The sequence below is a fragment of the Salvelinus fontinalis genome, chromosome 33 (genome assembly GCF_029448725.1).
Source record: "Salvelinus fontinalis isolate EN_2023a chromosome 33, ASM2944872v1, whole genome shotgun sequence".
Classification (NCBI taxonomy): domain Eukaryota; kingdom Metazoa; phylum Chordata; class Actinopteri; order Salmoniformes; family Salmonidae; genus Salvelinus; species Salvelinus fontinalis.
This window is the reverse complement of record NC_074697.1, coordinates 31,589,496-31,604,567: the sequence shown is the minus strand read 5'-3', so window position 1 is coordinate 31,604,567 and position 15,072 is coordinate 31,589,496. Positions and strand designations below refer to the sequence as shown.

General features: G+C 40.9%; 1 protein-coding gene and 1 non-coding gene across 4 annotated transcripts; both read right to left on the bottom strand.

Moving 5' to 3' along the window:
* Positions 1-5: 5 nt before the first annotated feature.
* On the bottom strand, positions 6-14,790 carry LOC129832027 (polypeptide N-acetylgalactosaminyltransferase 17-like). 3 transcript variants are annotated; one of them, XM_055895741.1, is made up of 12 exons: positions 14,061-14,789; positions 13,451-13,861; positions 12,933-13,116; positions 10,533-10,699; positions 8,724-8,919; positions 3,609-3,806; positions 3,352-3,469; positions 2,807-2,992; positions 1,949-2,086; positions 1,648-1,743; positions 729-890; positions 6-293 (listed from the first exon to the last, which is right to left on the bottom strand). In XM_055895741.1, exons 2-12 carry the CDS (start codon positions 13,686-13,688, stop codon positions 159-161), a joined length of 1,818 nt encoding a protein of 605 aa, XP_055751716.1. In that variant the 5' UTR covers positions 13,689-13,861; positions 14,061-14,789; the 3' UTR covers positions 6-158. The 3 variants fall into 3 exon arrangements, with proteins under 3 accessions (XP_055751716.1, XP_055751718.1, XP_055751717.1); XM_055895743.1 differs by lacking the exon at positions 13,451-13,861 and having other exon boundaries at positions 14,061-14,790; XM_055895742.1 differs by having other exon boundaries at positions 8,724-8,898; positions 13,451-14,788.
* trnaa-ugc (transfer RNA alanine (anticodon UGC)) lies at positions 8,337-8,410 on the bottom strand. Its single transcript has one exon. It is a non-coding gene; the product is annotated as a tRNA-Ala (tRNA).
* Positions 14,791-15,072: the final 282 nt, after the last annotated feature.

Below are 15,072 nucleotides of genomic sequence, written 5' to 3'. Positions count from 1 at the left end.
TTAAATACCATCAAACCAGCAGTTTATTGGAAGACAATCTTGGAAAAGTCCAACTGATAACACCAAGTGAATAATTGTAATAATACAGTATGAGATCTGATACAATTCAGTACAATAACACTATCTTGGCCAAAGAAGAATTCTGCATCATGCTGTGGCTACTGCTTCATTGTGTTTTTGATGTTCCACTTCTGTCCGGAGCAGGTCTGAAGCACCAGTGAGTGTCCGAAGTAAGCGTTCGCCTGTATCACCTCCAGACAGCGGCCCGTAGCTCTGTTGATGATTGACTCGTTCTGAAGAACAGAGGAAATAGAATGTTCTCAATTGAGTAGGCTACTACATTCATGGGACCTCAGAGTATTCATAAAGCTTCTCAGACTAAAAGTGCTGATCTAAAATCAGTTTAGCCTTTTACATTATTCTAGATTAGCACTCCTACTCTTAGATGCTTTATGATCAACAGTCACCTCCAGGCAGCTTCTATCATTTGTTATTTCCGACTTCACAGGTCCTTACAATGTGGTGTTATTACAGTGTTACTACACAGGGTTAACCTGCAGAGGTCTGGCATGGCAGGGGCTCGCTGCGGCCCTATGCTCTACAGGGAATGAAGAGGAGTAAATAAGTAAGTAAGTAAGTAAGTAACACGGTATAAGAAACTTAAATTAAAGGAGTTTTAAAAATTACAACATGTAAAAAATAAAAAACGATGTAAAAGTGAGTCTGACCTGAGAGAAGTGCCATGTGGTCAGCCTGGTGTTGGAGACTTTGTCACAGTTGAGGAGCTGAGGGAAATTGGAGACCTGGTCGTCCATCAGACAGCGTGTTTCGTCCCCTGTACTGCCCAGAGCGCCGAGGAAAAAATGGCCCTCCTTGGTGTACCGACCCAACTGGGAGGAACAGGGATACACTACTGTGAATGGCTGGTCAAGGGTTATCAACAACACTACATGTGTTCTCCCCTGTATTGGCCAGAGCACCCAGGAAGAACTGTCCCTCTTTGATGTACTGACACAACTGGTAGGAGAGAGACACAGGGAGACCAAATTAAGTGGTGAATGGTAAAGGGCTATCAACAACAACTAGGTGTGTCCTCCTCAACTCAACTGGGAAGAACACACAGAGAGACAGTAGTACATGGCTAAAAAGTAATCAAATATTTTTATTTCACAAACGCTAACAAATTATTTTCTGACACTGAAGTCTGGTAGATTGTTTCGACTGCAGTTGTTGTATTGCGTTTCCTGCAGAGCAAGTTGTTTCTATTTTATTTTAAATCAATTGAAATTATTTGTGATATGATATTATATCCGATCTCATTCAAAGTGGGTCTTAAAAAAATGCATTAACATGATATGATTGAGACGTTTTGTCTGCATATTTTATTTTGACTGTAGAACCTGTCATGATATCCGCTACATTTGTATGTCACAGGGGCAAAGGACTACATTCTGGTTTTAAAAAAAGTTCCCCTGCAGATTTTGCTCTCACAGCTTGCAGGCACAGTGCCTCTCTAGTGAACCTAGAATGTATCCCAAATAGCACCCTATTTCCTATATAGTGCAATACCTTTGGTCAAACGTAGTGCACTAAGTAGGGAATAAGGTGCCATTTGGGACATACTGTATACCTAGTTTAATCGGTTACCTGAGGTCCCATTCCGTGACAGGGGTGCAGGGTGGCCGTGTGGTTTACCTTCTCTCCCTGGTCCATACACAGATGGGTCGCTTTGCTACTACGAATCTACAGGGAGGGAGGGAGAGAGAAAGAGAGAGAGAGAGATGGGGATGGAGGGGGTAGAGAGAGAAAGAGAAAAAGACAAAGAGAGAAAGGGTGGGAAACTTTTTATGAGGGGAAAAAACTACTTGGCTGCTAAAAGCATCTTATGAGTGTTTGATGAGTGTTTAGTAAAATGTTGTGTATAGGCCCTGTCACCAGTAAAACTCACCTCCCCATAAAAGAGAGTGTTGTTGTACCTCCTCATCTCTGGATAGACGTTGTCCAGGTACCACTCAAAGTTCTTACAATGCAGAGACTTCCTCAAGGCTACCCTCTGAGAAATGTCCCCATAGTCTATCCCATGGTTCTGGAACAGGGAGTGGTTGATTACAGATTGTTTCCCAAATGGCACCCCAAAGTAGCCTCGTGAGCCATCCTGATCTCGCAAGCTTACAATAATGGTTCGCTGTACGGAATTCCAGGTGGCTCGCAAGGCTAACACCATAGGGCTCTGGTCAAAAGTAGTGCACTATATGGGGAATGGGGTGCCATTTGAGATGCACACACAATTACAAATATGTATCATTAGCAATGAAATGGATGGTGTACATATACTGCATTATGTAGTTAGGATAATGAAGAGATTAATTGAAATAGACTAGTGAAAATCTAGGTAGGGGAATAGGCGTTTTATCTGAACACACACTACCGTTCAAAAGTTTGGTGTCACTTAAAAATGTCCTTGTTTTTGAAAGAAAAGTAAATTTTTTGTCCATTAAGATAACAAAATTGGTCAGAAATACAGTGTAGACATCGTTAATGTTTAACAATGTCTACACTATATTTCTGACCAATTTGATGTTATTTTAATGGACATTTCTTTTTGCTTTTCTTTAAAAACAAGGACATTTCTAAGTGACCCCAAACTTTTGAATGGTAATGTATGTAAGCAAAACTGATCATAGATCAGTGTATAGGGTTCAACTTCACCTAACTCCCTGACCTGAAGTTCTATCTGAACATACATGTTCATATGCCCCCCCCCCCAAAAAAAATGACTTGAAATCAGTATGTAGGAGCAACTAACCTCCATTGGAATGTTCCAGGCCAGGTAGACTTGGGACTTAAACTGGTCCATCCAGACCTCGGCCACGCGCAGGGCATTACGCCGCGTGCTGGAGGCTATGTTGCTGTGGTAGGGCTTCTTCATCCTGGCGATGTGAGCCACTCTGGAGCAAGGCAGCACCTCCATACTGCCCCCACACAGCCACACCTGGTAGTGCATGTTGGTGGAGAAATAGTATGAGAACAGAGCACATACCTTCACACACAACAAATGTTCTGCAGGACTAACACAAATAATTAAGAAAGCAAGTAGACAAACACACGAACAAACAGCCCAATGCTTAGCTCTACTCAAAGAACCACAATTACATACTTGCTGAAATAGGACAAAATACAACAAATACAGGATAGAGAATGCACTATTCACACGCTAGTCACCCTGCCTCTCGCCACCCTAACATACAATAACTACATCCAAAATGGCACTCTATTCCCTTTATAGTGCACTACTTTTGACCAGAGCCCATTTATGCTCAGCCTTCACAGAGAAATGGGTGCCACACGAACCTTGATCCCCAGTTCGATGTTCTCTCCTCCGTAGACGTCCATGCCAGAGTCCAGCAGCCCCAGGTGCCCAAAGTACTCCCGGTTCACCACAAAGGAGCAACCAATCATTGCAGGAGTTCTGAGGGGGGAAGAGGGGATTCTGTTTCCCTTATTTTGGCAATTGGGTTCTCTAAATTCAAGTGTTTATTTAGTTGTGTGGATGCGTTTGCGTGCCCCTGTGTCCCGTGTATGTGTGCCGGTGTGTGTGTGTAGCCTACCTAATGGGTGCGGAGGTGTCCCCGTCATCCCACCACTGTTTGGGGGGGTTGATGTACATGCACCACAGCTCCCAATTGTAGCCATGGCCAGAGTTCTCGTAGCGCTCCAGCTCAAAAGTCTCGTGCTTGATGTTATCGATGGAGGGCAGGATGATCCTCTTGTGGTCCTCTTTGATTCTGGTCAGAACCGGCTCAGCCCTGACATAGAGAGACAGAAAGATGGGGCCGGAGGTTTCTTAAGATCTACTGTCTCCTTCTCTCCCCCTCTGCCTCCCTAAGCCTCCAAGTCAGTCCCCCTAGTTCTTCTGAGTTGAGTCAAGTTGAGTTGAGTTGAGTTAGAAGCAGCTCCCTGGGTAGTGGGTAGTTTTTCTGTGTATTTGTGGGCCCTGGTCAACTCTAGTGTATACATAAGGAACATACCAACATCGTGACTGTACTTGAATACTAGGCCTACTTTTAATACTGTCAGTTGATAAAAGCTTACGGCAATTCTTTTTTTTTTTTTTTTCTCTTCTTTTTTTTTGGGGTGGTGGATCAGCTTAATATTGCGGAAAGAATGTTGCTTCCAATGTAATTGTCTGCATCATTTCCAATCCCCCATATTTTTTGGGGTAAATATATATATCCATTCATGTATGCATACATATACACATATATACATACACATACCTACATAGACATACATACTTTTTTTAAAGAGTATACCTTTATTATTATTCCCCGCAAACCCTACCACCAATCCCCCAATTGGAGTAAACTGATAAACATTTCTGTTTTTACCTTCAATTTATACATCTTATACACATTTTACAGACACAGTCTACTTTATAATAGTTCTCTCTTGTTTGTTCTTAGTCCTTCCTCTATTTCTGTTGTCCATCCAGTTTGATTTCCACTTGTAACTGTGCTATTTCACAATAGCTCCGCACCTATACACATTTCACAGATCCCGTATGCCCTACATTGTTTATCTTGTTATTAGTCCCACCCTTCAGCTCCACTCAACCTTTCCCATCTATCTTCCAACATCATCCATTTCGGATTTTTATTTGCCATATATTTTTCAACTGTGCTGTGATGCTTCACAAACGATTTGAATCTTCCTATTCTCATAGCTTCCACGGATTGTAAATTAAAAATAAACATTTTTGCTAAAATAATTATTATATTATTGAATGATTGACTATGGCTTTTCAAATCCCCCAGTATTGCTATCTGTAGCGTTAGTTCTACGCAAAGATTGCAATTCTTCAACCATTCCTGGACCTGTGACCAAAAACGAGCTACATGCGGACAATACCAAAATAAATGGTCTAATGACTCTGCCTCCTCACAGCAGAATCTACAGAGCTGGGAAGATTGTACCCCCCATATATATAACATTCTATTAGTTGCAAGAATTTTGTACAATAATTTAAATTGAAAAATTAGAAGTTTTGAATCCGGCGTTGTTTTGCGTATCAATTCATAAACCATGTGCCATGGAATGGGTACATCGAAAATCTCTTCCCAACTATTTTGCAATTTATATGGCACAGCTGTAAGTTTTTTGGTCCTTAAATGAAATTGGTATATGTTTTTATTTATCACACTTTTCTTTAACCATTTATGTTCTTTAATATAAGGCCGACATACAAGTTTCTTACTTTTATCCCCTTCCACCTGCCTCTTCCATTTTTGTGGTAATGCCGCAATTAATTGGTTGTAATTTTGGGTAGAGCAGACATTTCCATATGTCTGTGTTAGCTGCATGTGTGACATTACTCCACCAGTCCTATTTATGATATCGTTCACAAAAATTATACCTTTTTTAAACATTTCTTCGATAAATACAGTTTTTTTTATCAATTACTATATTTGAATTTAACCACAAGATTTGTTGTACTATTTGTTCCGTCCTTTCAGGTGGATTAAACTGAAATTGCAACCAACTTTCTAAGGCTTGTTTAAAAAATAAAGATATTTTGGAAATTATTTCCTTTTCAAGCAACCGAAAGTGAGCAGGTGTAATCTGAATAAAGGGAAAAAGGCCCTTCTTGAACATAGGATGAGACATTCGTACCAATCTACAAGAGAACCAGTTTGGATTTAAGTATAACTTTTGTATGACTGATGCCTTTAGTGAGAGGTCTAATGCTTTAATATTTAATAATTTCTGCCCTCCGAATTCATATTCGTTATATAAATAGGCCCTTTTAATTTTATCTGGCTTGCCGTTCCAAATAAAATTGAATATTTTTTGTTCATATAATTTAAAAAGCAGGTCACTAGGTGTAGGCAAAACCATAAGCAAATAGGTAAACTGTGATATGATTAAAGAGTTAATCAGGGTGATCTTCCCACAAATAGACAGGTATTTTCCTTTCCATGGTAGCAAGATCTTATCTATTTTTGCTAACTTTCTATAAAAATTTATTGGAGTGAGATCATTTCTTTCTTTTGGGATTTGTATACCGAGTATGTCCACATCACCGTCAGACCATTTAATTGGTAAACTACATGGCAATGTAAAATGTGTATTTTTTAGTGATCCAATACGTAATATGGTACATTTATCATAATTTGGTTTTAATCCAGAGAGGATAGCAAATGTATCTAGATCCTCTAAGAGGCCGTGGAGAGTTTCTAGTTGTGGTTTTAAAAGAAAACATGAATCATCAGCGTACAATGACACCTTAGTTTTTAGGCCCTGGATTTCTAATCCCTTAATATTAATGTTTGATCTAATTTTAACAGCTAACATTTCGATGGCAATAATAAATAGATATGCCGATAGTGGACAACCTTGTTTTACTCCTCTAGATAGTTTAAAACTTTCTGAGATGTAGCCATTATTTACTATTTTACACCTAGGGTTACTATACATAATTTTTACCCATTTTATAAGAGATTCCCCAAAATTGAAATATTCTAGGCATTTATATATAAACTCCAGTCGTACTTTATCAAAAGCCTTTTCAAAATCAGCTATGAAAACCAGGCCTGGTGTCCCCGATATTTCATAGTGTTCCATTGTTTCCAGTACTTGCCTTATATTATCTCCAATGTATCGTCCATGTAAAAAACCTGTCTGATTAGGATGAATAATATCTGACAAAACATTTTTTATTCTATGCGCCAAGCATTTTGCTAGGATTTTTGCATCACAACACTGAAGTGTAAGAGGTCTCCAATTTTTTAAATGGACTGGATCTTTATATATACCACTTGGGTCCTGTTTCAGTAACAATGATATCACACCTTCTTGTTGCGTGTCTGATAATCTATAATTTATATAGGAGTGGTTAAAACAAGCTAATAATGGTCCTTTGAGTATATCAAAAAAATGTTTGTATACTTCCACTGGTATGCCATCCAGTCCTGGAGTTTTCCCATCCTTAAAGGCCCCAATTGCATCAAGTAGTTCCTCCTCTGTAATTAGGCCTTCACATGAGTCTTTCTGTACAGATGTTAATTTTACATTATTATTAGGGAAAAGATCCATACAATTAGTTTCAGTTAGTTCAGATGGAGGAGCCTGAAACGAAAATATATTCTTAAAGTACTTTACTTCCTCTTTCAAAATATCATTTGGTGAATCATGCGTGACTCCATCATTTGTAACAAGTTTTAATACGTTTTTTTTGGTAGCATTTCTATATTGACGATTGAAAAAGAATTTGGTGCATTTTTCCCCATATTCCATCCAGTTCGCTTTATTTTTGTAATATATTACACTGGATCATTCTTGAATAAGTTCCTCCATTTCTTTTTGTTTTTCCTCTAACTTATTCTGTGCCTCTATGGTACCGTTTTTATTTTTATCTAACTGTACTGTTAGTCCTTCAATTTCCTTTGTTAATATGGACTCTTTTGATCGAAATTGCTTTTGTTTTATAGATGAGTACTGAATTGCATGGCCTCTAAAGGCACACTTAAAAGTGTCCCATACAATATGGGGATCTGCTGTACCTATGTTATGTCTAAAAAAGTCAGTTATAAATTCTTCTGTCCTAGTTCTAAACAATTTATCATCTAGTAGGCTTTGATTAAATTTCCAATATCCTCGCCCACGTGGAAATTCTGTAAGAGTAATATATATGCCAATTATGTGATGGTCCGACCGCATTCTGTCCCCTATCAAACACTTTTTAACTTTTGGTGCCAGAGAGAATGATATAAGAAAGTAGTCAAGGCGACTAGCTTGATTAAGCCTCCGCCATGTATATCTCACTAGGTCAGGGTATTTAAGTCTCCATATATCCACTAATTCCAATACATCCATGACATTCCTGATTTCCTTAAGTGCCTGAGGGTGATAGTTTGTAGTGTGATTTCCTTTCCGGTCCATAGAGGTATTTAAGACCGTATTAAAATCTCCCACTATAATAATAGAGTCTAGTGTTGCTTGTAGAGTTGATACATTCTTATATATATTGTCAAAGAAGCTTTGATCATCATTATTCGGACCGTATAGGTTAATAAGCCATATATGTTTATTGTCCAATAACATATTTAAAATAATCCATCTACCTTGAGGATCTGTTTGGACAAGTTGCACATTTGGATCAAAGTTATTATTAATTAAAACCATCACCCCTTTTGAATTTCTTTGCCCATGGGAGAAATATATTTTGCCCCCCCAGTTCTTTTTCCACAAAACTTCATCTACATTTACATTTAAGTCATTTAGCAGACGCTCTTATCCAGAGCGACTTACAAGTACATACATTCATTTTTTTTTGTACCAGCCCCCCGTGGGAATCGAACCCACAACCCTGGCGTTGCAAGCGCCATGCTCTACCAACTGAGCCACACGGGGCCCCTAAAACTGTCGAATGGGTTTCCTGTAAACAGTAGATATTATAATCCTTCTCTTTTAGCCAGGTAAATACTGGCTAATAATGGCTATTGCTTACGGCAATTCAGTTCTTTAGAATATTATTACAAATATGGTCATGCAGATATTCTAGATGGCTAGAAGTAGTATGCAATTCTTTCAGCTGGAAAATCTCACATTGCTGCTTGACCAACTGCTGAAGTATTCCTTCTGATCCCCCCCCTTTAAGTCAAAGTTTATTAAACCATCGATCCCAACAACTGAAAGTTCAAGTTGAAACCCACACATACACTCACCAGGAGGGTGTGAACTCAACGTGGGCATCGAAGAAACCCGTCACCTCACTACTGGCTGCCTTCCAGCCCTCGATGCGGGCACGGATCAGTCCCTCTCGCTTCTGGTTCCTCACGATTTTCACCATACCTGGGTAACGCTTGTTTACATAATCCTCCAATGGCCCTTTCAGTTGTTCTGGGACACAACCAAATATAACTAAGCAACACACACAGACAAACATAAGCAAGCAGACACACACAGAAGCACACCCACAAACACTTTCAGAAAAACACTTAAGCGCATGTGCACACACACACACACACACACACACACACACACACACACACATCTCTTCTCTCTCTCTGTGTGTGTGTGTGTTTTCATGGGCCCCAGCGTTGCAGTGCTTTCTAACAGTCTCACAACAACACCAGGGGGAGTTGGGTGCTTCCTGAGCTATGGCTTCTGCGCTATGAACTTTTTCCCCCTGGACACGCTCTCAGAACCCCCACAGCCCTCACTCAAACACACACTGGCAGATCTGCTCAATAGTATGCAAATGGAGTCCATTGGCTCCTACATGAACGAGCACGACATCTTCATGCTTGTGATATTTTTAAATGTGGGTCAAAAGGGAAATAAAAGTATTATCTGAGTTTAGACAGTGTCATTCACTCCCGCCTGCCGAACACATGCCCTCACCGTCGTTAGCATAATTGCGAGGAAATAGTGGACACTGTCTACCGATTGACCCTGCCTCCCCAGCAGGCGGGAGGCTAGGGCGACACCATGTGCTAGCTAACTAGCTCGCTTGTTAGCGACACCGTGTGCTAGCTTGCCAGTTAGCTAGCACACAGTGTCGCTAACAAGCGATCTAGTTAGCTAGCACATGGTGTTCCCCCAGCCTCCCGCCTGAGGCAGTCAATTGGTAGACAGTGTCCATCGCCCTCACCTGTCGGGCACTATTTCCTCACAGTTCTGCGAACGACGGTGAGGGCATGTGTTCGGCAGGCTGGAGCGCCCCTGCCTCCAGCCTGTCCTAGCTTAAACATTTACAAATAGTATAAAAAGACGTTCCTGCAGATGCAGGTATGTCCACATGCAGGAACGCCCTTCTCGATATGCTAGCGGATGTGCAGTGCATGTGTGGCTGAGAGAAGACTTATGCAGACAGTAAGAGGGTGTGTGTTATTTGTTTGCATGCCTCTCCATCTCAACCACTGCAATATCTTATGTCCCCCCCCCCCCCCCCCCCCCTCCCCATGATGGATTGCTGGCCCTCTTCCATCCGTGGGGGAAATTGGGGGAAATTGAACTGATTTTCTCTCCTTTTTCTCTTTCCCGCTGCCCCTCACTTTCTACTAAACTCTTCCACCCTTTCACTCTCTCCCTCTACCCACATCTCTCCCTCTTCCTTTCTAAATCCACCTTTCTGCGCCTATAATTGTCTCTCTTCCTCTCTCTAACCACCTCTCTCTCTGCTCACTGCTTACTCGCTTCACAACTGTCCCTCTCCTTGGATAGATTTTGTCAAACAGACATCTTCTCTTGCCTTGATCTAACTGTCCTGTCCGTGCAGCAAAACAGCATGTTGGACAAGGATGTCTTTATAAAGCATAGAATATAATTAAATTAAATGCATAAACAAAATGTATATTGTATGAATATGCATCAATGTATATTGGATGTGTGTGTATGTGTTCTCATACCATTTCTTCACCAACATGCACTTTCAGGTATGTGTGTGTGTGTGTGGGTGTGGGTGTGGGTCTGTGTCTGCGTATGGCAGTGTGTGTGTGTGTGTGTGTATGTGCATATGTATTTCTCCTCACCGTCATCGCTGTAGTCGTCCACCAAGATGATCTCTTTGAGGAGGTGAGCCGGTGTGTGATTGACAGCTGAGTGGACGGAGCGGAGGATTACTGACAACGCCTCATTGACAAAGATGAAGATAAGGGAGATGTTTGGAAGATCCCTGGGGAAGCTGGCCTTTTTACACCTGGAGACCACACACACACACGCACAAAGACATATGCAGACACACATGCACACACACAGAGAGAGACATACACGCACACATCATTAGCTATTGTCACTAATGACATCAAACATTAATACATCCTTAAACATTATAGATAAAGGCAAACAGTGAGTCCATCATTCAATATTCAATATTCAGGAACATGGTACTTTAACACTCCTATGTAAAGCTACTGTCTTAAGTATCCCTATATAATAATAATATGTGTATAGTTAAGCAATAAGGCATGGGGGGGTGTGGTATATGGCCAATATACCACGGGTATATTGTTCTTATGCACGACGTATCGCGGAGTGCCTGGACACAGCCCTTAGTTGTGGTATATAGGCCATATACCACAAACCCCCAAAGTGCCTTATTGCTATTATAAACTTGTTATCACCGTAATTAGAGCAGTAAAAATAAATGTTTTGTCATACCCGTGGTATACGGTCTGATATACCATGGCTGTTAGCCAATCAGCATTCAGGGCTCTAACCACCCAGTTTAAAATATAATGTAACCCGCCCTTATGGCAGAGGGCTCATGTAAAGTACTACCCAATATTCCAGTGTAGGTTTCCAAGTTTATCACCACCATGCAAGCTGCTTCTTCTCCAAGTCTCTTCTGTACATGTTGATGATGAGCTGACACATTTTGGTTTGCAATTGAAAATGAGAACCACGTGCCTCTTCCTGTTCCCCACAATCACGTTTTTCACAAGTCTCAGCACACCCCCTCTCCCTAGCCTCACAGCAAGTACACTGTGGGAGAGAGCGATAGGAAGTATATTTTTACTGTAGCATTTGTTATAACGAGAGCCAGCCCCAATGAGAGGAAGTGAGGAATCTGTGGCTGGCTATGTCCTAATAGTTCAAAGTGGCTTTTGTTTTGAAGTTTTTACTCTTCGACAATGTGTCGGTATCTATCCTTCCTCTTATCGCCTTTCCCTCAACTGTGCTGGTCTTAAAGAATTGGACAGTTGAGAGCAAGTCAGCAGTCACTTTCGACTGCTGAGATACATCCGAAGAATTGTGATACAGTACATCCAAGTAAGTAAGGAAAGGATTGGATGATGCTTGTCAATTTCATGGCTCTAAATCCTAGCTCTTTCTGCTGCAGGGCATAGAGAGAGATACCCAATAGAGAGAAGGCTTCCATTGTAGGAGGTAGCTAGACGATACTGTTCTGTTAACAAGGAAAGATATACCAAAAAAAGAAGGCTCCCATTCTAATGTGTTACCATGCAAAGATAAATCACACTCTACATGCATCATGGTCCTCTTAGAGCTCGAAATAGAGAAACTAAATTACAAATGCGTGTGTCTGTGTGTTAGTAGATGTGAGTGTGGGTGTGTTCCCATTCCCTGCGGCTGACGGCGGGTGTGTATCACAGCTGGTAGTAGAGCAGAGCTGGGGCGAAGGAGTTCTCATCAGGGGCTTTCAAATGGGGTCTGCCTGCTAACCAGCACAGCATTGGGGACAGATAGAAATGCCTCTTTAGAAAAGTGTCTAAAAGAGGTGCACTGCTAATGTTCAAACATATATTTGTTTCTGTGTGCTGATGGGTTGTGTACACACACAAACATAATGTGTATGTGTGTGCGCGCACTTCCGACATGCGTCCAAGTGTCAATTGTCGCATTACACTGCAACTTCATCACAAATAAGACCGCAAAAAAACAACAAAGAAAGAGGGATTAGGCTACAGAGATAATACTAGATGGTTTTAAGAATATTGTATTTTTTTAACACAAAGCTAAGTGTTGCCAAAACATTAACATCTGCTGTCATAGCTTTAATCATGACTCTCTGACCATGGCAACAATCCAGTAGCAGCGAAACAACTAAAAGACCAAAGTATACACTACCATGCTTATCACTTCTGATTAGATCATGAGCCCAAGATATGGCTGAGATCCAGAGATGGGTATAAAATAAAACAAAGTGCACACACACACACAGACTAATGCTTGCAACTTGCAGCTTACAAACCCAAATGTAATGTTTTGAATCCTATGTCAAAGCCTGGATTGCTCTTTGGAAAAACATAAAAGCACATGAAAATTGTAGCGGGTCTATCCTAATGAAACACGGTTGTCAGCTGAGCTATAGTAAGAGTGGTCCTGGTCAAAAGTAATGCTGCACAATATAAGGAATAGAGTGCCGTTATGGGCCAAAAAGAGTGCAATATAGAGTGCCGAAAACTTACTTGCTAGGCCGGAAGTCTGGTATGGACCGGTCCAGTGATATCTTTTGGCTGAGGTAAGCATTGTATCCATATTTCTCCCTCAGTACTTTGGCATCAGCCTCTTCTTTTGAGGCTAGGGTGGCGGGGAAACCCCCTTTACCTCGCCCCCCAAAACCCTCAATCAGCCCCAGGGACTTGGACAGACCTGGAATTCACACAGTCAAGAAAAGGTCACTATGCTATAACACATTTGCTTCTTTGTTTTGAGAAACATTTACTTTTAACAAAGGAGGTACAGTAGCTGTATCCTATATATGTCCCAAATGGCACCCTATTCCCTATATAGTGCACTAACCTGTGGGCCCTGGTCAAAAGTAGTAGTACACTAATTATAGAGTGCCATTTGGGAGGATCCTAAGCATCAGCCAATGTAAATAACAGCAATCGTGGTAGGTTTTGAGTGACATACAAAGTAACCAATGAAGCATAGTCATTGTTTTTAAATGGGTAGGCTAGAGTGCTAAAGAGTCATAGCCTACCATTAAGCTGTCTGTAAACCACGTCCTCCAACGACCCGAGTCTCTTTAGCAATACTTCATGACTGATGCTCAAACCTTGAGCAGTGCCGTTAGATCGTGATTGTCTTTTCACATCGTCCTGACCGATTGTTTTTGCTACTCGGGTGTGGGTGCACTTGGTCCAAAGTGTCATGAACCCCGCAACCGCAACCACGTTCAGCACCAATAACACTCTCCATCTTCTTAACACAAAAGCCATTAAAGTTGTTGATGTCCGGGATCCAAATTGCAGTATTTTTGGAACGATTCAGGACAAATTCAGGAGTCCTCCTTGTTGCGATGTGCAATAAGGTTCAATGTAAATTTGTGTTGATGAAGGCATTTTTTTGTATGTATATACCGTAGGCGACATTCCAACTGGAGAAGCTGGTGCTGCAAATCAACAGTAGATAATTGCTACAGTATGATCAAATTGAACTGTGTGCGCATTGATAGGCTAGGCTACTATCTGCCGGACGTTTAACAGAGAAACAAAGCTGAAACATAGGCTCTATTTCAGATTTCGATTGCTCATATTCTAAAATAATTTAGGCTAATTACAACATTTCAATAATAAGCTTTAACCACCTACCATTTCGCATTGGATCAATTTTTAGGCTGCGTCCTCGTTCGGGGTAATTTTGGAGCCTGGTTATGGGCTCTCAAACGTGACTTCTCTGTTTAAAATGTATTTTTAGAAGATCAAGCGTAGAAGATGTTAGACAGAGACTGAGTCCGTTTTCTTAAATATTTAAAGAGTCAGAAGGCTATCTCAAGTCTGTCTTTCTTTGCATCCAGCAGAAGTGGGCTATGACGCGATTGAGGACAGCCACTGTCTGTCTCTGACCTCGGATCTTCAAAATCATAGCAGATATATACTGACCACATAAAACACCTATCCTATGTTTAAGCATTCTCTTTGCAGCTTTGATCCTCCACGTGTAGGATAAATAATTGTGAGACGTTTTGAGCGGTGCATTGCACGAATAGACTGCTACACAGCCAGCCAGCCAGCCTAAAATATAACCGTCCGCAGAATGCAGCAGCGCCGATGAAAGACACCTCAAATGCAAAACATAAATGCGGATGAAATAATTCCAAGCGAGGTGTCGTCTCACATTCGGACTATTCAAAGTAATGTAAAACGTTTTTCCCCTATACCCGTATTCTCGCCCTTTTCTTATTTTGTCGTGTTATCAAATTTTGCCGAATTATTCCAATGTGTTAGCTAGATAGCGCTTAATAATGGCACGCAGGAAAACAGGGAATGGAGTTCCTAGGAAGAGATTTGTTTTGAGCGTGCCTGGTTAGTGTGCCAGCCAGTGACACAGTGAAGCAGACGGATGGGTGGGCTGAGTTGACTCGCACCAATTATCTGCAATTATGGTGCATTCAAATCATATTTTGTCTGAAACTTTCCTCCCATAATTATTGTAAGCTACTGTAAGCCTATGTCCCAAGTGAAATAAATCATTTGAAATAACATAAAACTGTGATATAATGAACAACATTTCCCCCAATTCTATCTTCCCCAAACTTTCAAAAAACACATAGGCCTACCAATTTTACAATTACAAATCTTATCAGAATACTAAAATCGTTTT

Bases quoted from the DNA above. Each gene is read 5' to 3' on its own strand.
- LOC129832027 (XM_055895741.1), bottom strand. From the start codon at position 13,688: ATGGCTTTTGTGTTAAGAAGATGGAGAGTGTTATTGGTGCTGAACGTG. The intron at 8,920-10,532 runs GTGAGGAGAAAT...TGTGTTGCTTAG, and splicing joins GGACGACTACAGCGATGACG to TTATATTTGGTTGTGTCCCA. The intron at 3,470-3,608 runs GTAGGCTACACA...TTCCCCCCTCAG, and splicing joins GACACCTCCGCACCCATTAG to AACTCCTGCAATGATTGGTT.